Genomic DNA, 26,005 nt, shown 5'->3' with positions numbered 1-26,005 from the left:
GTCTCTGAGGTGTAAACTCAGAAGACAGAACACCGCCTCCTCTGCCTGAGGAAAGCACAGTGCTCTGCTATCCCAGGGAAGCCGAACTCAAGTAGAGCCATCTTCTGCCCCTGCCACACTGGTGTGATGGCAGTAAGCTCTTCACCATCAGGAGCAGCAACACAGGCACCAAATAACTGTCCCTAATCCTCCCGTTGCCTCTCTGCAAGTGCACAGATTTGTCTGCCTCAGGGCAACACCAAGACATCAGCAAAGGAGAGAACTTGAGCTCCTGCCTTCAAAATCGTGGTGCTGGGTGAAGCTAAGACCCACTGTGCAATGGAATATAAGTTCTGCTGCAGAGTATGCCCATGGGAGTACACCCACATTAGCACCATGGTTTTGACCAGTGCTGTGAGACAGAAGAAACCCTGGAGAGAGAGTGGGGATGGCTGAATATAATGTTCATTCGGTCTGTGGCAATGTTTAACTGCCCTCCACAAACTTCAGGGATCTCTGATTTCCTTATCCCTTTTCTTACAGGAGGCAGGGTGAGAGGAAGGATGATTCTCCTGTTTTATTTCTAACCAGAAGACAAAATGGGGTGTGTGGGCCACTCCATGACCACTGGCCACCACTTGGCATGAAGCAAGTCCCTGAGAAGCCGTTGGCTGAATTTGCCCATCTTCATGATGCTCCTGCTGTGTCTCAGAGCAAGAGAAGCACAGCTGGGTGGCTTAGGGATTTCCTTTTGGTGTCATCCCTGTGCCATAGGCAGGTAAAGCTGAAGCTCCTGAAGCCCAAGAATATTTACAGGCTCCTGTCTGTGCTCACCATCTTGGAGCAGCAGAGGTGACCTCTTCCAGGACAGATTTGGAAAGGGCAGAAAGCTTCTGTTCTGGCAGCGGCTGCAGGTAGGACAGGGATACGTGACTGATGCCAGGCGTCTGCGAAAGCCACCTGCAAAAATTGCACACTCTATTTCTTTTTTTTTCCCCACAGATGGACTTGTCTTGCTCTCTGGGGGGGTCAGACACACGTGCTGAGATTTTCCCTTCAGCAAAAAGGTTTCCTGCGGGAAGGCAAGGCAGCCCTGCTGGCTGAGTGGCCAATGAAGAGCAGAGCCACGGGCATAATCTTCAGAAGGGGCTCTCCACTGCCCAAGAGGGCACAGGCCAAGTCCCGGCCACCCTGCTGAGAGGTGCCTCAGGCAGAGTTTCTGCCTTAAAATATACAAAAACGCTAAAGGGAAGACTTGAAGGACGGTGGCTCTGGACGGGCTTTTGGCTGAGGGACGTCCCCAGCATCAGGTCTGCAGAGAGGACATGTCTATGCCAGCCTGTAGCATGCTGAGGTGGACCAGATATGGTTCAGCATCTCTCAGCACAACAACCTGTAATGGCAAACAGCTAATAGCCTATATGCGAGTGTGGGTGGGAGGGTCAGGGATGTGATATCCTGGGGGTGCAAAGGGCTGGATGGACCCTTTGTGGGTCTGTGTACTCCCTCTGCCACATCCTATCTACTGCAAACTTCCCTGATTTCAGATATTGGCCTTCAAGGAAGGTTTTCAGACTCCCTCCACTGTAAAGTGACAGAAATGTGCATACCTGGGGTGTAGATCACTACATCCTAGCACAGGTCAGCTGGCCTACAGCATGGAAACTGCTCTTCTCTCCAGTGGTGAGAGACACCAGCTCCTGCACTAGTCATCCAGGCAGAATGGAGTAAAGCCAAGCAAAGTGACTTCATCAGCGCTTCATTTGCAGCTGCCAGTGCCTGTGGGGACTGCAACTCCCCTTTCAACTGTGCCGTAAGCGCTCAGCCTCCTCCATTGCAGTGTTCCTTTGAGGCATTTCCACCACTGCGTTGTGGTGAGAGGCTTTGAGACAGACAAAAATCTCATTTCTTCAAGTTTAATCTACTTCTGGAGACAAAGGCTCGGAAAGGAAAATTGTACCTCCTTGCCTGTTAGGGAAGAGTTGGCTAAAACCACCTGTGGTGAGGAGCAGAAGAAAGAGGGGAAGGCTTGAGGAAACTTTGCCGAAAGGATTTTGAGCCTGACAGAGACCCTACAAGCCCAGCACTTGGCTGGAAAAGCTGGAAAGCTGTGGGAGGACAAGGTAGAATATAAGCAGATATTGGGACTGTGATTTACGTTGATGGAACAGACTGCAACGAGGGGTGCCATGTACGTGTCTGGAAACAATTAGAGACCTGCAGAAAACGAAATGGTGGCAGTCACCAGGATCTTCTCTGAAAACTTGCTCAACATGCTGGGATTGTCAGTGCTAAATCAGAGAGGAGCATCTGTAAAGTCTAAGCTAGAGGTGGCCACGTTTCGCCCCACAGTCCCTCTGGCTTTAGTGGTGAGGTGAAACAGCCATGACCCCTCCGCCTGCTGAGTCCTGCCTACAGCCTGCTGCTCTTGCAGACCATGAGGTATGGGAGCCGAGGTCATGGACGACACCCTACTGGGTTAGTTTTGGCTAGAAAAGAGCCACTTTCTATGCCAAGCAGATCAAAGCATCAAGCATAAATCTCCACTCTCTGAAGCCACCCACAAACGGCTGCACATGGTGGTGTCACATGGGGCACAGATGAGGTGCACCTCATCCACGGGGCACCACAGGGACCTGCTGAAGACTGCAACTGCAAGGTGTCGGCAAGAGGCAGGGAGGGCCAGGAGCCAGGGACCAGCAGTCGCCCTCTGCCCCCCGGGTGCCTGGCAGGGTCCCCTGGCTGCCCCTCCTCACCGTGCCCTTGGTGTCCCACCAGCCTGTCCCTGCGCCCGTCAGCAGGCCCTCTGGCACAGAAGCTGTTTTCTTTGCTGTTGAGACCCGCTCTCATTTGAATTATTTTAGCACGGCTGAAATAAGAATAAAACAATGGGGATGGATGACTTATTCTTCTCAGTTTTGTTTCAGCCCTGACACAAGTTGGCCGAGTTTCAATGAACTGATTTATAGCAAATACTGCTCTGTACCCCCAGCTTATCTCTGTCTTTAAGGATGAAAACAACTGTCAGCAGCAGGTTTAAGCCAGCTCACAGGGGAGCTGCTGGAAGGACCTGTGTGTGTGTGTTGTCCTCCAGGGTCAGGGCATTGGGCTGGATTGCAGGGGAGTGTTTGCTGTGCCCAAAGCCTCTCTCCCTGTGCCTGTCTCAGTGACTCAGCTCCTCAGTACGGCACGGGCACTGTTTCAGCTCGGGGTTCAAAACCCAGATGACATCACAGCCGTTTGTGCAAGGACAAGGTGCTACCATCTTAGGTTGTGTGACTCAGCACCCTGGTGGAAGTGTCTGAGCTGGCTGACTCGCAGGAGAGAATTGAGTGTCAGAAGATGAAAAAGGGCTTTTTCTAACTTGCTAAAAATAAGTTCAATTCTTAGTAAAATCTCACTTAATTATAACCTGAGAATCTACATAGGAAGTCATACTGGAGCTTACTGGGCACAGCGATTGGGCCTCTAGCGAGACACACGGGATATAATACTTGGTATGGTTTAGACAATAGACATCTACATCTTAAATCTCGGTTGTGAGCGCTCAGTGATGGAGCCAGGGAGATGCCAGCACAGGAGGACAGCAGCCCTGCACAGCGAAACACAACCTGACGTGTGCTGTGCCATGAAATCCCACAAGCGATCAGAGATGTCAGCTCCACCACATGTCGTCCAATGAATCTTTTATAATACCCGGTCAAACCTTATACCTGGCCTACTCTAGGGGACTGAGAAGACTGTCTGATATGGCTTCTACCTCTTCTGGGTCTTCATCTGACAAGTGCAAGAACGTGGCATAACCAAGATATGGAGAGGACACTATTTTCAGTTGCTGAAATAATACCAAGGGTTTCACTGTTAAACGGCCTCCAGGGACAGGCAAAACACCTCTTATGAAGGTTTATAGCAACAACAACAGATAATAGTACTGCTTGTGTTCAGACCTTCAGACCCAGCCAAGAAGAAGACTTCTGTTTTGAAGCTAGAATGAGAAGTGGAGGTTGGTTTTCCACCCGTGTGCAGGTACTTCGCCGAGTTAAAGACGTGTGGGAGATTTAAGTAATAATTCTGTTGTGCCTAATATCCAAGTAGTCCTTACCCTTGGCCACCTCCTAAATTGATTCCTTGTCCAAAAATAATAGAACACAAAAGTGCACCTGATGCTGGGCCTGGAGGAGATGGCACTTGCTGAAGAATGGACTCCTGCTCCAAGTCACGTGCACACAATTTAAGGGATAAAAACAAACAGTCTCTAGGGTTCTGATCTGTTATCCTTTACTTCAGAAACACTCCCTTCTTCCTTTATGTATTTTCCCTGATTTCTTTCCTCCAAAGAGTGGCCCAGCCTTGGAAGGAGGGGTAGAAGGCACGTCCCAGGTTAGCAACAGGAGCAGCTGCAGGGCTGGGGGTTGTGAGCTGGGAAGCGGGTGGCTGCAGCCAGCAGTTCCTGCACTTCTCCTCACGCTTAGGGGTCTTATGCCAAGCCCCCATTCCCACTCATCCAAAAAGAGGGAGGAAAGGAATCAAGGTAACTGTTTGGTTTGCTTTTTTTTCCTGAACTATAGCATGAAATGAACAAGCAGCGGCTCTCTGCTCTGGCTTTTCCTAAACCAGCTTGCTAGGGAGAAACTGGAAGAACATCAGGGTTAAGTATCAGTACAAAATTGCTCATCCTTGGACAGGCACAGATGCTTTGGCGTCTTTTTTTGCCCAGAAGCAAAACTGCAGGTATTTAGGTTGACTTCATGCTTTTCCAGGTCACTTCCAGAGCTGTTGCCTGCTCAGATCTTGACACGGGCAAGTGTGTACCTGAGCATCAAAGTTATCCACAGCCAGGCTAACCCCTGAAGAAAACATGAAAAGTGCGATCCAAATCGTAAATTACAAACAAAACAGACGGAAAACTTCCAAAAATTGACTATTCCTTTCTGAACTGACTATTTATTCATGTGAATAGGGCACTTAGGGGCATGAATTTCTGTTCTGCCTCTACCTAGTGGAGGCTCCTGGCCAGGGCTGACAGGTCTGGGCTGTTTCTGGGGACGCTGCAAGCCCCACAGCAGCGGGCAGGATGGAGCAAGACTTCCTGCTGTGCCTTTGTATCTGGTGTAACTTTCTTATAAAGCAAAGAGCTACCACTGCTTGCAAGCTTGCATCTATTTAGCCTTTTGTTATTAAAATTTTTTTTGCCCTCTACGCACTTCTAATCCCTTTAAGATATGGCTGAGCTCCCAGTTGCTGTGATACCCTTTGGCGTGGAGAACCTTCTCCTCATCCTTCACGGCGCACAGCTGCTTGCATTGAGCTTTCTTCTGCTGCCCTTCAGTGCTGTTCAGGATCCTGCCCTACAAATACAGACTATTACAGAATATTGGTGAAGATGCTGGCTCTGAAAGAGAGACAGTGCATGCGGTGTCCCGTGATTCCCAATCTTTTCCATTTAAAGACACTTAAATGCCATTTCTGGCATTACAGGCATATGTTGAGGGAATTGACAGAATCAGGGGTTTGTAAGAACTTTTGTCCCCTTGTATTTAAAACCTGAGAAGAGGCGTGATGAGAAGAGGCGCGAGATGCCTGCTGCTGAGCTATAAAGGCTTCTTTGTGTTGAATCATCCTGGTTAAAAAAGAGCTGTGTCTCTCTCCTGCCAAGTGGCCAGGGGCTGCTGGTGGACCCCACCGAGGCAGCTTTTGTTCGCCGAGACCAGCTGCGGCGAGAGGTGTCTGGGTCCTCTCGCTACAACACCGGCTGCAAAAGGGGTGGGGGGATAAATTTGTATTTTCTTATGTTGCTCCCCCACCGAGTTTCCCACTCAAAGCTGCAGTTTGGGCCAGAGAGCAAGTCAGCGTGGGAGCGCTACGGGCTTAACGTGAGCTCACGCGGGTGTGACCGTACAGATGTGGCATTGCAGGGAGCTTGTGAGAGGAGATGGGAGGATGCCACATCTCCAAGATCAGCACTTGAATGTGACTTTTTATTACCTTGACGACAGGAGGAACTGGCTACGGGATAAAGGCTCAACCCAACAAAGTAACCTCTCAATGAAAGCAACCATCTACCAGCAGCCCCTGCCGTCGCAGGCTTCCCACTTTGCTAAAAGTGAGCCATGTCTCAGAAAGCTTCCCACAAGGGCAGGTTTTATTGAGATGGAGCAGTTGAATAGCCTGTTTCCAACAGTGCCTGCAAGACCAGGCTTCCTGGGAGTCCTTGAGTACTGCAGCACTCCAAAGAAACAGAAAGCCTACACAAAGAAGATCATAAATGGCCATAGGACCCTCACATTTCCTTCACTTTAGTCAAGCACTGGAACAGCCTGCCCAGGGAGGTGGTGGAGTCACCATCCCTGGAGGTATTTAAGAAACGTGTAGACGTGGCTCTTCAGGGCATGCTCTAGTGCCCAAGATTATTGGGTTGTGGTGGGGTGTAGTATATGGGGTTGTGGGTGTGGGGTTTAGTTGGTGGGTGGTGGTTTTGGGTTTGTTGTTTTTGTGGTGGTTGTGGGGGTTTTTTATGTTTGTTTTTTGTTTTGGTTTTGTTTTTTGTGGTTGGACTCGATGATCTCGGAGGTCCCTTCCAACCACTGAGATTCTGTGATTCTGTGAAATTGGACGTGGTGCACTTATGTTCCCTCCTTTTGTTGGTCTTCCCAGACTCAGGTGAAGAGAGGAGACTGAGTGCTTCTATCAGCAGCACTCATGGCTCTCCTGTCTGTAGCTATGTTTCTCAGAGGCAGCCTGGAACTCACCAGGACATGTCCAAGCCCATGGGGCAGGTTAGGTCAGAAGCACCTCCTGGTTTATTTAAAAAGTTGTGTTGGACACTTGGTTCAGTGTTGGCAAATTTGGATGTAGTTTGTAGAAAGAATGCTCCCCCTCACCTGCACGGGAGGAGGTTCAGTGGGCAGCAGACTGGGGAGGTGCACAGCAGCTGGATGTAAGTGAACAATTGATGAGCTACTACAGCGTAGCAAACGCACTGCTGGTCCCTATAGGAGGGTGACTTTATCACCTTATAGGCATGTGAATTTATTTTAAAGCACTGCTGATTTGAGTCACTCACGCTCACGTTCTCCTACCCACGCACTCACAAGATGGGTGTACCCGAGCTGTCTGACTGCAGGCAGACACCAGGATGCCGTGTCCATCTTCACAAAGACTTTGACTGTCCTCATCAAATTTCCTGGGTTCCTCTTAGGTTGGTGACCACGTGCTGGCTCCAGACGTGCCTTTTTTACCCTTTAGCTGCCGGCAGCAACCACACTGTCCACCCAGCTCCACCCCGGGAGTTGCCAGGATTCACTCCAAGCCCTTTGCTTCCTGACTGTGTCCCAAGCAGCTGCTCGCAGCGTGTGCTGGCATCTTGGTGGGCTCCTCATCGAGGTCCCATCAGCGCCTGACACTCCTACAGCATTCACTTGTAGTCTCCAGCCTTTGGTCCCTTCTGGTGCCTCACACCCAGCCATTCCCAGTCCTTCCCCAGTTTTCCCTTTTCTATTACTGATACAACATTCTTGCAGTTAAATCTGTAAGAATTTTTTTTCTGAATGAATTCTGTAAGAGATTGGTTTTGGGGGGAATTAGCATTATGGACAATAAAAGACAGGAAATTGTGTATAATTTTTTTTTTAAATCAACTGATTCAAGGAAGAAAATGAGAAATATTTTTGAGAACAGCTTCCCTTTATATGAGAAACCAGAAGTTCCATTCCTCTCTCTTTCTCACACCATCTGTGTTTATTAACTCTAACTATTTTAGAAACAAACCATCTCTCACATCTTTCATGTAAGCCAGGCTAACACAATCCACATAAACACGAAGGCAAGTGGAGGAGCCATGTAGGAAAGGAAGATAAAAACGTTTGTCTTACGCTTTCTTCTAAGCATCAGAGGCCCAAGAAAACTGCCTGAAACCCTCCACAGTTCATGGGTAGACTTGACAGCGTCAAGGGAGACTTTACATGAAGTTATGCAGACAACCTGGGTCAGCCCTTTGGTGCATCCAACCCAATTTTTCCAGCTGTGGCCATGAGAGAGCAGGCAAGCAAAGCTGTAGGAAGAGGGCAGACACGTATAGTAATGCCCTCCTATTCTCCCAGCTTCTAATAATTTCCAACACAGTGTAAATGTGTTTAGCAACTCTAAATGGATTTCCCTTCCATTAATGTGTTCTTGAACCAAACTGTAACACCTCCAACGTTTGTTGGCAAAGGGCTCAATAAGTGCTCTGCCTGTTGCATGCTCCTTTTTACTTAATTTTAAACCATGTTCTCTCCTGGTTTCTTTTGATGCCCCTGAGTTCTTGTATCTGGTTCCAACAGCCTTAGCCATGTGGCACCCAAGTCCACCTAACAATCTTTGAATAACCTGTCAATAATAACTAAAGAATAATTGAATAATTGAATAACTAAAAAAAAAAATAGCTATCTCCCAACATCTTGAAGAAGCATGACCATGTGTTATACTCTACCTGTTGTAACCTGGTTTGGGTCTTCCCTAGGGCCAGGTGTTGGGGTTTTTTTTCTTCCAAATACTGCATTCCCCTAATTATGTTAAGCTTATGAGTCTGTCTTTAAAGAGAGTCTAAATATTTTTAGCTCTGATTTCTGTTCTATTCCATATCTGAAGTCTTAGCTTGTTTCTCCAGCACACGGCGTCTATCACGGCACAGGCATTTCCTGCTCCAGTGAGTGCATTATGATGCTGATGTCCAGCAGGAAAGTGTTTCTCTTGAGTGTATTTACCAATCATTCTTTAAAAGGAAGATAATTCTCTTCTTTGGGTTTTCAGACGCTACATCTAATTCCATGTTTGTTGCTTATAACTTCTCATAGTCCACGAAAAGATGTTTCTAGTGGCAGCAATTGTTAATTCAGATAAACGGTAGTCCGGAATGTGTAAAAAACCACTTTTCCAAGCACAGAATCTCAGAGTGCTCAGTCAGTCTGTGCAAGTCAAAATTGTTGCCCCTTGTGGGGTTAAAGGACGGGTGCCAAGCACTGAGCATCCCAAAGCAGGAGTGTGACAAGGACAGGTTGCAGGCTCGGCTCTGTTGGGGACAAGCTCACTGGAACAGCTTGAAAACACACAGATGCTCACGTTGCGCCCATGTGTGGGCTAGGTGACATCTTGTGAGGACTCACGGTGGCAGCTCGTGACATCCCCTCAGTGAGGGATGGCTCTGGTTTTTGACTGACCCTCTGCCAGGACCAGCCAGGCTCCATCTCTGCTGGAAGGGTGACTGCTCCCACCCTGGATCTGGAGGAAATATGATGGAGAAAGAGAAATGTAGGGCTTGGGGGGACCCTGGTGGTAGGGCAGAAACAAAGACATCCTGACAGCTGGGTCTCACCTGACTTTCAACAGGTTGGCATTTTCATTTTATTTATACCTTTAACAGAAAACAGGTAACTAGCAGCAAGATTGGTCATAAAACAGCAGCAGTAATGTAACATAGATCATACTTGATGTAACACTGTCAGAAGAACTCTGTGTGCGTAAGCCCACAAGATACCATGCATGGAGAATAAGCACGAGAGATTGCTCCCCAGGTGCTGGTCCCAGGGAACTCTCGAAATTCTGGCAGCAAGTGATTTTTTATGATTTAGTTCACATTCTTCCTTTTCCCTGTAAACAATTTGGTCTGGATGTAAACTGTCAGGAAATGCTACAATGGGACAACTGCTCAGGTGGGTGCAGAGGCCATGGCAAGCTTGACTCCAGGGGTGGCCAGGACTTGGGGATACCTCCACATGGCTGCCTGCCACCCGGGCACACAGCCACACAGCTCCTCTGGGCAGGGCTCTTCAGTGGTCTCTGCTCAGGTGTCCCTTCCCTGGACATGCAGCAGGCACCTCGTCCTCCACACTTGTTTTTACTCGTTTTCCCCGGTGCTTGACTAAAGACCTGTCTGTCCCGAGCAGGAGCAAACCTCCATGTGTGTGGACCTTGGTTCTTCTGCAGGTTGGGCTCTGCTGTGAAGGGCAGACGGACTTTAAGCCATTCTAGGGAAGCAGGATGGAGTATCAGGAGTAGATCTATAGTAGCTTATTTTCTCTCTTAAATTGTGCATTACAACAAGTAAGACAGTGCAGTTATGTCCATGGGGTTAATATGAAACTAGTATCAAGGCTGTATTATTCTTTTTCAGCTTCCTTTTCCAACTTTCAATCTGCAGTTTGGTTTTAGTTTGTTTTTTTGTTTTTGTTTTTGTTTTTGTTTTTGTTTTTGTTTTTTTTTTTTTAAAATTGGTGAAACACAGGAATGGCCCCAAGATGCCTCTGGGATTGCAATAGGAATCAGGTAGGGACAGTGGGACTCAGTATATTATCTTCACTTTTAAAGTGTTTTATCAATTCCAGAGCTGGAAATACGTATTTTTTTAAAAGCACACATCCTGAAGTGCAGAACTCCTCTTCTGCAGCGAATCCCCTTGACAGGGGACTGTGGAATATGTCCCACCTCAGATTACTGAGTGGACAATCGATGCTTGAACTTTCAGACCACTGACTATTGCCTCTACTATTAAGGCTCAGCCCAAGCTCATCACAGTCAAAACAATTCCCAGTGCCGTGCTGTGATTGTGCTCCTGCAGAGCAGCAGGCACTGAGAGAAGGGGAAGGGGAAGGGGAAGGGGAAGGGGAAGGGGAAGGGAAGGAAAGGGAAGGCTGCCTCACATTCCGTTTGCCTGCTGAACAAGGAGCCTCCGACCACTGCAGCTGGGTGGCTGCGTGGGCACAGAGTGCCCTTCCCAACCTGCTCCCTTGCCTCTCTGCAACACCTGAGATCTGCAGAAATGGGACGTGTCTGATTTCCAGCGTCAGAGGAACTGCTTGTGGGACACTGCAGGGGTAACACCCATAGCGGTGTATTTAAAAGCCACATCTTTGCTGCTAACGGGACCACTGCAGCAGACACAGATTTCCTTTCTTCATTTTTCTTTGACACTAGGGCCATTAATTTCCCAACAGCTTTCTGCAGCAGTCCTAGCTTATGCCAGCCTTGCTTTTCCTGGATCAGCCCTTCTTTTGGCTGGCACAAGTCTCTGTCTGACAGTGACAGATCAGAGCAGCCACCAGAACTAGGTTAAAACAAACCTTGCAAGAAAGGAAAAAAAAAAAAGGTTCATTTTAACCTGGATCAGTTCCTAATCCACTGTCAGGGGCAAGTACAGAAATGATGCAAAGGGAGAGTGAAGAGCAAATGATGTGTGAAATGACAGCCTAAACTATAAATGGGTGGACATGACAGTCTCAGTCACTCGGCTTTAGACAATATAAAAATCCTCTTTAAGCCTTCAAGTATTTTTATAGCCTTAAATTGCCATTTCTCCTCTCTCTGACACAATCTCCAAAAATGGAGAGTGGCAACTGTGGCAGAAGAAAATGAGACCAGTTCTGTGAGCTTGTGTATGGGGCCAGCGGCTCGCGTCTGAGCACCCAGCCTTGTCCCTGGCTCCCCGAGCTGCCCAGGAGACCCTGGAGGGACAACGTCTCATTTTATTTTCCTGACTTCTTGCAGCCTGCTGAAACTGGAGCAGGACTCTGCTCTGCTCAGAAGAGCGAGGATTTAGAGGCTGTATTGGTAATCCTAGGAGATGTGTGTCCTGGCTCGTACATACCGCTTGGACTGAAGCGAATTTATTGCACTCTGAATTCCTGCTTTCAGGAGGACTCTTTAAGGGGATGAATTCTGACCTGCAGCTCATAAGGACTGGAAGAGAAAGCTCCAGCACCGCCAGCCAGCCCTTCACTCCTATATTCCCCTTCTGCATCATCTCCTGTCTGATTTCTGGTGGGAGAGGGGCCGAGGATGGTGACTCTAGCCCATTGCACCCATTGCAGGTGCATTTTCATCTTTGGTATCTGATTTTGACTATTTGATTAAAAAAACAAAAGGAAGTGCTAAGCTGTCACCTCCCAAGTTGTCTTGGCTATGTGGTCCAGGTTAGCAACGCTTCTGAGCACAGGTACTGCTGCTGGGACCCGCTCGTTGTGGGTGCTGACACCTGGGGAGACAGCTTTGGCTCTTCCTGAAAGCTATCGCTGGGGATTCCTGCTGGCATGAGGGTATGGAACACGGCTGTGTGCTAGCACCCAGCAAACTATGGGAGGAAAGCTCATTTTTGGGTGTGGGGTGTTAAATGCAAAGCAGGGGGATGGGAGCAGCCCATAAGCGACTTGACCTTCGCTCTTGCACAGAGACCACAGGAGACCCCACACTGCTCACAGGTTTCTGAGGTGCTCTTGGTTGAGCAGCTCTATGCGCTCCTTTCCTCAGACCAACTGGAAAAGGACTGCAGCACTGTTATAAAAACAAGAAATAACCGAATCTTCTGGAGTTGCAGAGTCCTTCAGCTCCAAAAGCAACATAAATTTGGTAACGGTCCCCATCACTCTCAAAGCATAAAGAAACAGGACAAAGATAAATGTAGGGGAAAGTGAGAGATGTACTGCAAGGTTGCTATTTCGGGATATGAATCTACCTTTCAATCAAAAGCAAGGTCTTGGAGTTTGGGGAGAACATGCACTTAGTTTTGGATCCTGTGTCTTTGCTGCCTTTTTATATTTACAGAAAAAGCTGTAGAAAGCAGTTGTTATTTTAGACGTGAATATTTTTTATCTGAGTGCTACTGCCTACCAGAGATTTTGGTATTTTTTAAAAAATGTTGGCTAATTTTGTGTTTTGAGTAGGAAGCTGCAACTTCACACCAGTTCTACACTTGCAGTTTGGGCAAGATAAACCTGCAACCGAGACATCCCTCCACTAATCTCTATGGCTTTTGTCTGGAATTTATTATTGCTCACCTTACTGTGGACTTGGAGAAGACGTGGGGAGTATTTGAAGTAGTTTGAAAGTATTTAATCTTTAAAATATCACGGGATGCAGGCAAGTGTCCCTATATATCCACCCAGCCCTGGCTTTTGCTTTTGCTTTCTAATGGATGAATAAAGCAAGGAGGCAGGGCCAGGTGAGCCGCCCGCAGGGATCTCTGCCGGGAGCCTCCCTCTCCCCAAACTCCATTAACCACCCCTGCTCCCCCTCCAGATGCCTTCCCAAACCCTTAGTCCCCTCCTGACACGTCTGTGCTGTTTGTCCTGCACCACCCCAGCGCTCGCAGGAGAAGGGACCCCCTTGGGCACCACCCCGTCTCGCCCGCGCTTATGGGGGAAGGGAGCACCCGGGCGGCTTTGAGGCAGGAAAAGTCTCTGAAAAGCAGCAGAATCAGCAACGTCTTGCACGTCAAAGCAAGTCCTACAGCGGGCAAAGCAGCAGCCGGGGAAGGAAGCCACCCAGTCCCAACACCCCTCCCTGTCCGTCCGTCTGCCTTGGAGCAAGGAGGGAGGCAGCAAGCAGCTCCAGCACCGGCACCCTCGGCCTGCTCGATGGCTCATCCATCAGGAGAAACGAGGAGGAACAGCGCTTGGTACCAGCCTGGGCATCTGTCTCTGCCGGGCTTGCTCTTTGAGACGGGCGTTCAAGCACAGATAGCTGTTGAATCAGTATGGATTTTATCCTACAGCCGGTGCCCGGGAGCTGTCGATGCCGTTTCTGCCAGCACGGGGTGGGCTGTGCTGCTGTGTGCCAGGATGGATCTGGGCTACGAGGGAGAGGACACCAGCCCTGACCCCTCGCTGCCTGTCTCAAGTGACTGTGAGAAAGCAGCCAAACAGGAAGACTTCAGAGGCAGGCTCTCCGTGTTGCGGATGCCAATCTCCCCCGCCAGCACCCAACATGCATGTTTGCCAAGCACAGGGGAGAGTTTGGATACACCGCAGCCGGTCAGTCCTTCGGATGAGATGTGAAAGCAGAGGCCTCCTCCACCAGTCCCGCAGAACCCGTCACACGTCCCAGACAGACTATGGAAACCAGCCGACACCCAGATCACTGTCTCCTCCTCCACCAGGCAGCTTCTCATGCCCATCCCGAGGCTGTGAATTTGCTGTGGATAATAGCTGTGACGTTTATCCGCACGGCGGCTGCCTACCTGTGCTTGCACAGAGGGACCGGTGCTCCAAGGTCCCATCGGAGAGGTGGTGGCCCGGCTACTTGGAGCTGGTGTACTTGGTGACGGCCTTGGTGCCCTCGGAGACGGCGTGCTTGGCCAGCTCTCCCGGGAGCAGCAGGCGCACGGCCGTCTGAATCTCCCGGGAGGTGATGGTGGAGCGCTTGTTGTAGTGGGCCAGGCGGGAGGCTTCTCCAGCGATGCGCTCAAAGATGTCGTTGACGAAGGAGTTCATGATGCCCATGGCCTTGGAGGAGATGCCGGTGTCGGGGTGGACCTGCTTCAGCACCTTGTAGACGTAGATGGAATAGCTCTCTTTCCGGCTCTTGTGTCGCTTCTTGTCACCCTTCTTCTGGGTCTTGGTCACAGCTTTCTTGGAGCCCTTTTTGGGGGCAGAGGTGGACTTCGCTGGCTCCGGCATTCTGAAAGCTCTTTCTCTGGGCCCTGGAGCTGCTTGGAAAGAAAACAAAAAAATCAAATTCTGTTTTGCTCTTCTACAGTATAGTTTAACTCAAAGATGAAAGACTGAGTCGGAGACAAGTGACACCTCTGAATCCGAGACAGACACCCCATGACCCCAGCCAAGCATTTTTGAACTGCCAGCAAGAACTGCTCTGGTTTGTGTATGCTTTTGTGTTGTTTTCTGTTTAAATCCTTGTAACACCGGCCTTGTAGACGTTGCTGAACCCAGGCCTAGTTGGCATCCACTTAGTAAATATGGGCTGGGGGAGAATGCATTTCTGAGAAGAACATTGCTGTTCCAAAAAAAAACAGTAACTGCAGCATGGATTAAACTAAATCTTGCCGGAACGAGCTGGAGAGTGTTGGAAGCTATCACTGCATATATGAGACTGGTAAAAATTATTTTATATGGTTATTACAATCTCCAATAGACTCTGACTATTTGCTGCAATAGACAGCTGACTGCTGTCATCCAAAAATACGGTAACAGAAAGATGGTCATCATACTGGGTGCCTCCTCTATACTACATATTTACAAGTGTTTTACTGCGTGGGTCAATGGAATAACTCTTTTGTAACCTGGTAAACGGTTTTGTGTTTCAGAGAGTATTTCAAGTAGCCCCTTGAAAGGCAAGGCTTCTCCAGGGCTTTGCTGGAGGATGCGCTTCCAGCATCACCCCAGGGCTTGGGCTTTTACTGCTCTGTGCCTCCTTTGAAGATGACCTAGGAATTACAGTCTGCTGGCCAAGAGAGACTAGAAGAGAAAAAAGAGCCCCAGGGCTGATGGCACATGGGAAAACGGGTAGAAGTAAACAGGAGAGAGAAAGCTGGGATGTAACATATGGTCTGCACACACAGAGCACCAGAGAGAGACCTAAATGGTTCCTGTGCCAAAGTGATGACTGCATGCTCAGCCCTACCTCTCCTCCTTGGGAAGGAAGGAGATGCCACCCTCCCTCCTGGCCTCATTTCTCCACTGTTGCCCACACCTGCAACCAAATCCAGACAGAGCAGCTGTGGGAGCCAACCTGTTTGATGCTGAGACTGGATTTACGTGCCCACATCTTGGTGGATACCAGCTCCTGCTTCCAAACTACGTGAAAAACCTCTGTGGCTCTAAATCCTTAGACCATGAGATGCTTTGCCCTACAAGGAACCAATGTCGGGCTCCGGCAGCCGCAAGGTCTGGCAGGGGATGGGCAAAGGGTGACACTGAGCATTTTGAGTCAGGGAACACCCAGGGTTGGCTGGCACTGCACAGGATGCTCGGGAGCAGGGAGACAACATCTCCACCACAGCCCTCCAAAACGCCTGCCTGGCCAGAAGCAAAAATTAGCACCAGTGTCCTTAGCACTGAGTTTTTCCTCAAGCAAAGCAGTTTCTTCCTTGCCATTAATGGGAGTTTTGCCTTTGCGAGGCCTGAGAGACCCGTTCAAGTTTCTTTTGCTTCATCTTGCAAAAAGAAGCATTTTGTCATTTCAAAATGGGATATTGTCTAACTGGGTGGAAAAGGCCAGAGTAACGGGCTGCAAGCACACCACCGACTCCTTGCTGCACCAGAACCTCAAACTGCTCATGACTAAGGCATACATATATTAAAAGTAAACCCACTAAAACTGGGTAAATACATACAAAACCCTCTCAAACCCCTGGAATAACTCACAACCAAACAATAAGGTATGGAGGAAAGGAAGAAAAAGAAAAGAAAAAAACAAACAAATGTATCAAAAGCTGATTGTTTCTTCTAGTTGACTTTGACTTATGAACATTAATATCTTTGCCTAGTTTCAGGAAACCTGTAGTTGCAATGTATTTGGTTATACCACCTGGCAATCAGAAACTAACATATTTTACCGACTCTTTGAAGTTAAAGGAAAAGCAGTTTCATGGAAAGAGGAAGATGGGCATGTTGTGAGAGTAGTTGTCCTTCAGGTGAACTGGCAAAGCTTCAAGGCCAAGTGAGCTGAGCTAGATGGAAAACCATGGACAGAAATGCTTTGAGTTGACACTACCCAGGCAAGCCCTCCTACATCAGTTTCTTACCTTTTCTCTAAAATGCCCAAAGACATGATTTTCACTGGACTATCTGCTTGACTGCCACTTCATCCCTTTCCTTAGTTCTTCCAGCTTTCTTCCCAGTGGAGGCATTTGGAAGGGCAAGTGCTGGACTGCTCCAAAAGTCCTGGACATCCTTCAAAACTCTGACACCTGCCCCCTTAAACACTGCATTTTCTTCCCCTGGTGAAACCACAATTTTTCTTCCTCTACTTGGGAAGGAACATTGGTAAGAGAAATCCCCTACTGCTCTTGTTTGCAGACTCAAAAATATGTCTTTTCAGTGGAAAGGCATTTTTCCAAAAGAAGAAATAATTATGCACTTGCTCCTTTTTCTCTTGAGCTAATTTCCTGACTGAAAAACACTGCAACTGAAAAATGTAAATGACTATTTCTTAGGCTTTTAAAAAAGTGTGTCCTTCTAAAATATGTATTAAGTGCACTCATACTGCAGCTTTTAAAAAATGAATAGAGGATCCAAAAGGCACCAGAGGGATTTCATATGTCTCCAGGAAAAGGCCACACCTACAGGACATCTCTGTCCATTTGACTGCCTAATGCTCTTGGGTAGCACAGCCAGGATCTCGCTCTTCTCCCATGTGCAGAATCACAGAATGATATGGGGTTGGAAGGGACCTCTGGAGATCATCTAGTCCAACCCCCCTGCCAAAGCAGGTCCACCTACAGCAGGTTGCACAGGAACACGTCCAGGCGGGTTTTGAACGTCTCCAGAGACGGAGACTCCACCATGAGGGAAGTAATGCTGATAAAGTTCAGAATCAGCACAAAAGCTTTGGTGTCCTCGCTTCCCTCCACCCACTTCTTTGCAACCTACTGTTTAACAGGTAAATAACACCTTCTTTAGGAACAGGTTGTCTTCCTCCCAGTTTGTTTGGGCAGTGCCTAGCACAAAGGGCCCAATTACGTTTGCCAGGTGCTGAATAAATAATGTTAATAATGGTTGACAGTATCACCAACCCTTCTGTCAACAGTGCAACGCAATCCACAGGCAGGTGCTGCTTTGGTATGAAGATAGAAGCAGTGGGATTATTCTCAAAGGGTCCATGAGGATAGCTTGTTGAGGGAAAACATTGTTTCAAAAAATGTTTTTTTGTTTTAATGAAAACAAACGCCAAGCGCATGGAAAAGTGTTAAAATCTGCCAAAAATCACCTTTTTTTTTTTTTAATTTTTTTTTTTTTTTATTTTTTTTTTTTAATTTGACCTAACCACCTTTCCTCTTTTTTTTTTTTTTTTTTGGAACCCCCATTTTTAAAAAAAAAAAAAAAAAAAAAAAAAAAAAAGAGAAAACCCGAAGAGTTTTTAAGTTAATAATTATTGAGTTTTGTGTTTGGAAGTGTTGCCATCACGACTGACTTTTCTACTATGAGGGTGAGCAAGCACTGGCACAGATTGCTAAGAGAAGTTGTAAGGTCTCCGTCCTTGGAGATACCCAAAACCCAAACAGATGTGGCTTTGAGCAACCCACAACAGCCAAACCTGCCCTGAGCATGGGCTGGACTAGATGGTCTCCAGAGGCACTTCCAGCCTCAGCCATTCTGTGACTCTTGGAGACTGAAGCTGGGTACCTCTCGCCTACAACATGCCTTATCAGCTATATTCCCTCAATGGACACTTCCTATGGGATACTGCAGCCAGAGACTCCCACAAGGACCCCTAAGGAGGGGAAATGGTGCTCATCTCCAGGTCCAAGCCACCCTGGGACACAGGCCATGGCCAAGCAAAAGGAGGCACTCTGAAGCATCACGGTGACATTTGAAATGTTTCAGGTTTCTGAGGAAGATCTTTGGGATCATTTTTTTTGTTTACAGTTTTATATGCTCCAAGTCAATGAGTTATTAGTGCTGGCATTTTTTCCTTCCTCAGAAAACCAACAGCGAAACCAACCACAGTATTTTTTCTCGCCAGCTCCAAGCAGCAGCCTGCCTGCTGCTAGAAACCAGAGCGGTGAGGAGCGACAGATACATCTTCCTCTGTGTTGACACCCCTTTCTTCAGCATCATTAAAAGGAAAATGAACTGAAAACATATTCAAAGATACAAATCACCACAGCCTCTTAGATCTGCAATGGGAGAGGAGGCCTGCTGAGAAATCCCATGTGAAGCCTGATGCTGTCTTGGTTTTCCCCAGGCCTGATGGATTGATGGAGAGAGAGACAGGCAGGGAAGCTCCTGCAGCAGTTTTGTTCATTTTTGGCCTTGCTGCAGAGTCTGTAGGACCAATGCCAAGTTGGCGCCAGCATTGTGCATGGGTGGCCATGGGGGGGATTATTACTGGCCTTTTGGACCTGTCCTCATGCAGGGGTGGAAACAGCACTTGGATTTTTTCCTTCTTTTTCCTATTAAAAGCTGTCCTTGCTGTGACAAGCTCTGTGGCATCCACTGTCAATCCCCATGCTCAGCAGGCTGCTCCCTTGCTGGAATCTCCTAATCAACCACAAAAGTTACATTTCTACAAGCGACACTTTGTTCTTAGGAAGTTTTGGTGAAAAATTAAAACGTTTGTAGGCAAAATTCAAGCTCCCATCTTTCAGACATCTCATTTTCTGATATTTGCTAACCTTCTGATGATCTATTCTAATCCTTGCTAGAGTAAATGAGACAACACGATCTTGATGCCCTTTAAATAGGAATGTCCTGTTAGTTCTGTCCAATTATTGTCCCTTTCCTTAGTTTCTCTTGCTGTATAAAATAAAGAAAACTTGGCTTTAATCCTACACATCAAGAAACATAAATTAGCTGCTGCTTTTTGTTTTACTCTGTCTGGAACACAAAGAAGGGCAACAAATTAGGGAATGTTTCCACCAAAAGGAAAAGGCTTTCTGCTGGATTCATCTGCTCCAAATTGTTTGTAATAGCACAGACAGCAGATCTGGCAAATACAGTTTACAAATTACCAGATGCCAGCAAATGACTGTTGTTGGAATAGTGCATTTCTGCAAACTGCAAATCCCCTCCCTTTTATAACATGCCTACCAGTTGTTCCATACCTGGAAGTTGTTAAACAAGAATTCCTTCATCCAACAGGTGCCACTAAATGGTAATAACTGACAAGACAAGCAGATATTTATGGTTATTTGCTAGCAATCTCTGCCTAGGCAGCAAAGCAGACCAGAAGCATGATGAGTCACCGTGAGACATCGGTGATGCTGCCTCATGTGCAAAAACCGATAGTCATACTTTGGACTGAAAAGAATTTTTGTCTTGGTATGTTGTCTGGCATGTGATGCTGAGGTAATATTTGCTTTCTTCTGAAGTAACGAGGAGAAGAATTTCCTAGAATACAGTAAACTAGTCTGAAATGCCTGATTTCTTCCCATGGTGGAGGGGCACAAAGATCAGTTTAGGGATGCTAGGTCTCCTCCCAGGTAATCCAGTATCAATAATAAGGCCCCATCCCCAATCCCACATGCTCTGCTGCATTTTATATGATTGCTCCTGTAAAGTTACCATTTCAATGGCTATCTTTTAACCTTGAATGCATAGATGCAATTCTTCCAGTGGAGAGATTTATGCTTGCATATTGGACCATGAAAATATTTTAAAATTGAAGATGTCCCCTCCTCATTAATGTATAACAAACTCAGTCCCTGACACAGGTACACAATATTCAAAGTGTAGCTTTAGATGAACTACAAGCAGAGAGAGCACCGAGATACACTGGCTTGCTAACTCTTTGACCCATCTTCATCATTGCTTGTATTAACACATTGCCTGGGAGCTCCATAGAGGATACTCCTTACAGTAATATTTTCTTTTCTCTTTTCAAGCATTTCCATTTATGATTTTAGAAAACACATTTTTGACCACCAACAACTGTGCAACTTGTGCAAGTTCTGCTCAAGCTGCGAGTACTTCTCAGGGTCAGCATCAATCAGAGATGCTTATGTATAAAGTAAGGAACAGCATTCTGAATCAGAGCTCTCTGCAGAGAATATACACCTATTTTTTAAAGAAAATAAAATCTTATTCATAAGCTAAGCAGAGCAATAGAGGCACCCAGTATTGCAATAGGAATGACTGTCAAGAGGCTAAATACTGCTGTCATTACTCTGATTAAAGGAGAGCCCGAAGTCAATGGGGGTTTAACCTGGCTCTGAAACCACAAGTACGATGTTTAGAGATGCTTAGCACCAACAGCCAACATTGATTTCCACTGGAATCCAGGAGGCTCAGCACTTTATAAAAATCAGACTCCACATTTTATCAGGGTTTTGTTACCGTGAATAAATAACTGAGTACTTGGAGAAGCTTTAGCATGATTTTTATCAGCTCTTTATAACAGCACTCATTAGCTACCTGCTTTGGAATCTCTCTGATCTACACACGACCAACAGGACCTAATAAATGCAAAAAGGAGAAATGATGCTTTCTGTAGATCAATACTCCTTAAAAGTTTAAGAGAGTACACCCAATACTAGCATCTGCTGCAATTACCCTCCGGTCAGCTCTCCCACAAAGAGTTCCAGCATTTAAGAGAAACTGGAATTTTCCCAACCATCCTTAGAAAGCTCTCAGTACTAACACAGTCCAACAGGGAACACAACCAGGCTTGCTCCCTTCCTGGGATTTTATCAAAAGGTCAGAACTTTAACACAACGTAAACTTCAGCACAAGCTTTTTGGATTTGCTGCTTCTGCCACGAATTCCTTCCTCAAGCACCAGGCCTCTGTTCCCTTCATATCCCACTTCAACTCAACTGGACCCACTGGGGATCAACCTTCAGCAGCAACCAGTGCAGGGTTAACTCCCGTCCTGAGACTAATTTAGCAAAGTTGCTGTGAAGGCAGGGAGAGATGAGAACCTGCTATGACTTACAGGTAGAGGACCTCCAACTGACCTGGAGCAATCCTGCTGGGCAGGAGAAGCAGGCAAGGTGTCACAGCAGCTCAGCTATTTGGCACCATCACAAGCTCTACAAGTCTTCTGGGGGATTTGCAAAGTACAAGCAACTGAAGATGGGTGTGAGAAAAAAATTCATAGATGACTGGGGTCTGTAATACTAACAACCTGTTACACATCAGAAAGGTGCCCTACTTGTTCCATGACATCCTATGCTACTGAAAATAAAAAATCATGAATTCAAAATAAATTGCTCTGTGCCTAAAAAACCATAAAAATCGCTTGATCTTTGACCTCATCATGTCAGTTTCTCTGGAAAAGCAGAAGACCATATACTTTCTTGGCCTGCTGTATCTAAATAACTCCTATGGTCTCTAAACTAGTAATGATAATATGCCTAAAGAACTGCTATGGCATTTAAGTGAACTATTATTATGGATTTTATGGCACAATGGAGAATTGTCAAAATTCTAGACTGTTTTCATTGGTGCTGAAATAGGCATCCATTAAAAATGTGCTAATTCATCCATAAATATGCCAAAAATATGAAAAGCTACAGCTCAACACCTGCAGGCCATGAGGGGAAAGCGGGTGGGAGAAGGAGAAGTAGAAGCACCAGGTGAGGAGAGCTGCTTGAGTTCAGTCAGGAGTTATGTGGGAACCAATGCAGACATATGTGGCACCTCCTCCTCCAACATGTGCCATTCCCAGGTTTCAGGAGGTCTCTGTGACCTTTTCCAGTGCTACAGATAACTTGTGTAGCAAAAAGAAACAAAAGCAGGGATTGTACCCCAAAATGTTTACACTGGCCATACCACATTGACTGGGAATGATACATATGGATAGAAAACCATAACGAAGGAGAAAGCTAGATTGCCAAATTGGACTGAAGATCACACCAAGGTCATTTAAAGGCTTTAAGAGCAATATGATGGGTGTATCACAACGTATTACCATGTCCTTAATAACAGGGGTGAAGCAAGCCTAGCAAAACTTTTTACCAACCTTCATGCCATGTATATGGGTCTAATGCACATACGCTCAACAGACCTGGGCAGTGACCACCACCAACTGTCCCCTTACGTGGGGAGAAGGAGCCCAGTGAGGGCATGACGTGTGCAGCTGTAATCAATCAGGACTGACATTCCTTCTAATGGAATGTTCAATCATCATTTCCCATGTTTCAGAAAGTCCAGAAAATTATTTAAAAAAATTAGTGGAAAGCAAGCAATTAATGAAAAAGTCAGTAATATGTGAAAGCTGCTTTATCCTGGCTGTAAAGTACAGGTGCCCGGGAAGGCAGTGTAAATGGAGGAGCCGTGGGTACCACACAGGTACATCCAAAAGGACCGCGTGCCATGCCACAGGCTAAAGGGCAGCGAGTGGCACAGAGTCACATTTCATTGCTACAGGATACTGAAAATATTGTAATGTGTGTATTAATAATTAATGTATGGGCATGGTAATAGCAATTTTACTGTAAAATGGAGATGCATGACTATTATTGGAGCCTGCGGGGAAACAAAGACAAGTGTCCTTCTCCGGATCTCACATCATCCAATAACTGGATGGTGAATACAATCCAGGACTGCTGACACCTTTCTCTGCAGCAGCCACCAGATCACATTACCACAGGCGGAGAGTCCTCTGAGTGCTAGAGGTCATCTTCTGTACCAAGCAGGAAAATGGAGAGCCAGTGACATGGAAGGAGAGGAGAAAAGCACGTCTGGGACAGCACGGCAAAGCTCCACCGAAGAGGGGGGCTGGCTACGCTCCAGAAATAGATGAGGGGCGAGCACTAAGGACACAAGAGTTATTGAAGGCAAAAGTAAACTCTGGCACAAGAACTGACAATAAACTGTTTAAAGTACGTTCATGGACAAATTGAAACTGGAGACAAGAAGAAGGAACCTCACTTACATTCTTACTTGGAAGTGGGAGGATGAGGGCAACAGAGGAGGGGAGAAAGATGAAGAAACCTGTGTCTTCCATAGTTCAAAGATAAACCTGATTTATTTTTTTTTAAGATTTCTAGCACATGGGTCTGGCAATAGCAAGCAACTGCTCTACATTAAGAAGACAATGCCCTTCTGTTCTATGTTGCTGTGTTACTGAAGAATTGTTACTAAAACACAGAGGCCCTTCACTTTGCATGTCTTTTTCCTTTACTCTTTTCTTTATTGTTCCTTCCTTCTTTCTCTCACGTCCTTCACAAGTGCCAGCAGGTTCAAAGCCCCAGGAGGTCTGCTGCTAGTCGGTCCTGCCCAACACGTGATATTTGTACAAAGACTGACACATTATTTGAATGACCAGCCATGGGATCGAAAAGCTTGCAGTTCTCCAGAAACATTGAAAAAACCAAAACACTTCAGGCCAGGCTAACCCATGCTCAAACTCCACACCACACAAACTGCCTGTGAACAGTGTTTTAATTTAGCTCTGACTTGTGACAGCATCATTATCATGTGGTCTAAGTGTGCTAGTCACTAGGCTGACAGAAGCTAAAAAAGCCCATCTCCCTTCCAGAGAAATCAAAGCATAATCAGGGATATATGGGTATTTAGGTCAGGCAGGGGTGCAAAGAGCTCTCTGCTGAAGACTTGGTTGCAATCACTAGACCAGCAGTGAAGAAAACGGGCGTTGCAGGACAAAGTGACAGCCCCAAAATGCCAGTGGTCCTGGCTGGTCAGCAGCAACTAGAACAATTAAACATAGGGCTTGCTTTTCAGAACACAGGTTTTTCAAAGGCAGTGGGTTTAAAATGTCAGTGGAGTGGCACATTATCTGTACCATACTGCTATTTTTAACCATCCGTGGCTACATCCTCCTACGCTCACTTTCCTCCTGAGGGCTTCCACACCTTTCGTTTCCCCACTGCCACGGTCTCCCAACCTGTTCCCTCCTCAGATGATGTGCTCACCCTTGGCTCTTCTCCTCCCCGCTGGTGCCTCTCGCAGCACTCGCCCTCCGCAGCGCTAATTAGTGCCTCTGCTTCAAGCAGTGCATCCCTGCAAGTGACTCCTCACTCCTTATTTTGAGTTGTGCCCCAGTTATCAGCCAGGCTGATCGATAAGAAGGACGACTGGAGCTGGGCGGGCGACCCACGGCGCAGGAGAGGAGAGAGTAAGGGGATTAATTCTGGTGTGGGAGAAAAAGGGAGGTGTAACAGGAGGGGGGAGCCAGCTGCAGAATCCACATCTCCAGGGCAGAGCTGCTGTGTCCGCACTGCATTTTAAGGCTCACACACACCAAGACTGGAAATAAGCCCTCTTTATATTGGGTACAGTCAGACAGCTCGCTCCTGACGGGATGTTCCCTGCCTCCTGCCTTGTGGTACCCCCGTTGTTACTCAATCATTTTCCAGGTCCCACAGAGGACCCAAAGAGGACTTCTCCCTTTCTGTCGACATGGCAGCAGCTCCCCAACCCTTCCTTCATCCACACTCGTCAACGGCTCACTTCAGTTCTTTCGGTTTCCTCCTTTCCTTCCTCTTCTTTGATTCAGCCTGAACTTGCAACACAGAAATGAGGAGACTCTTATCAAATGCTTTCCCTGGCCCTCCTTCACATAAAGATTTCTCTTTAAACAGCGAGCTCCAGAGCTATCTCAGCTGTTCCTTCCTCCCTGCCCTCCCTGTACCTCATTTCAGTCATTTCTTCTGCAAAAATGTCACACCTTTTTCTGCTCAAGCTTCCTCTTCCTTTCCAGGGTAACCTATGTCCTCTTTGTAACTCCTAATCACCTTCCTGCAGGTGGACTTTCAGTTCCTCCTACCCTTTCTTCCATTGCCTCCTGTGCACACTATGTTTACTGTATTGACACCTTTGTCTTTTGTTCTCAATCCTACCTTGCTGTCTTCTTTCCTGTAGCATTTCTCTGCTTGACAAATATGTCTACTACATACAACCTCTTTTCTCACAAGAGACACATTCACATAGGTTATACAAACTGTTTATAAGGAGAGATTTTATGTGCCCAAAAGCACGTCCATTTTTCCTGACTTTGTCTGTTGGTCTAATATAAATGTGGCCTCTGCTGAGAAAACTTTGCCCTCTTAAATCCTTGATCATCATGGCTGCAAGCCCACAGTTTCTTCTGAGCGCACCTCTACCTTCAGCTGATGCACCTCAACTCCTTGGGTGGCACATCTCATGTCAGAGGTCAGTCCTCTGCAAAGGGAAACTCTTCCCTGATCCTGGTTTAAATGCCAGTTTTTAACAAACACCACAGAAAACTTCATTGAAATGGACCGCCTGTGTATTTTCATCAAATTCAGAAAAAAAAGCCCACCCCTATTCTACAAGAAGTTTCAAGGATGGTTTGAAAGATACACAAACCCCCCTGATAGACCACATCTTCAAGAGGGTCGGTGAAATAATATGACAAGGGTGGTGATTAACTCTCACCACAAAGGAAAATGTTGAGTTGATGTAGGTGGCATATAAAATCCCCCAGTCTCTTTATGAGTCAGGTAAGCTGCCAGAAAGCGGAGGTGCAATCTGTGGGATGGAGCTGTTTTCATTCCAGCCAGTTATTAGTACGCTTTTTGAAAGACAAAAAAAAAAAAAAAAGATTAATTATTAAATAAAATAATTGGGGAGGGGATGGCAGAAACAGACAAAAAGGAAAAAAAACTGTCTCTT

At 46.8% G+C, this 26,005-nt stretch overlaps 1 protein-coding gene across 2 annotated transcripts in view; it reads right to left on the bottom strand.

Moving 5' to 3' along the window:
- Positions 1-9,319: 9,319 nt before the first annotated feature.
- LOC106901382 (histone H2B 5-like) overlaps positions 9,320-26,005 on the bottom strand; it is a 20,128-nt gene continuing 3,442 nt past the window's right edge. For both annotated transcript variants that reach the window (XM_014964078.1, XM_014964077.1), the window contains exon 2: positions 9,320-14,434. In XM_014964078.1, coding sequence (XP_014819564.1) covers positions 14,025-14,405 — 381 coding nt within the window. In that variant the 5' untranslated portion in view covers positions 14,406-14,434 and the 3' untranslated portion in view covers positions 9,320-14,024. The remainder of the gene's footprint in view (positions 14,435-26,005) is intronic.

Source organism: Calidris pugnax, unplaced genomic scaffold (genome assembly GCF_001431845.1).
Source record: "Calidris pugnax isolate Ruff unplaced genomic scaffold, ASM143184v1 scaffold44, whole genome shotgun sequence".
In the NCBI taxonomy this organism is placed as follows: Eukaryota; Metazoa; Chordata; class Aves; order Charadriiformes; family Scolopacidae; genus Calidris; species Calidris pugnax.
This window is presented reverse-complemented; position numbering and strand designations above follow the sequence as displayed.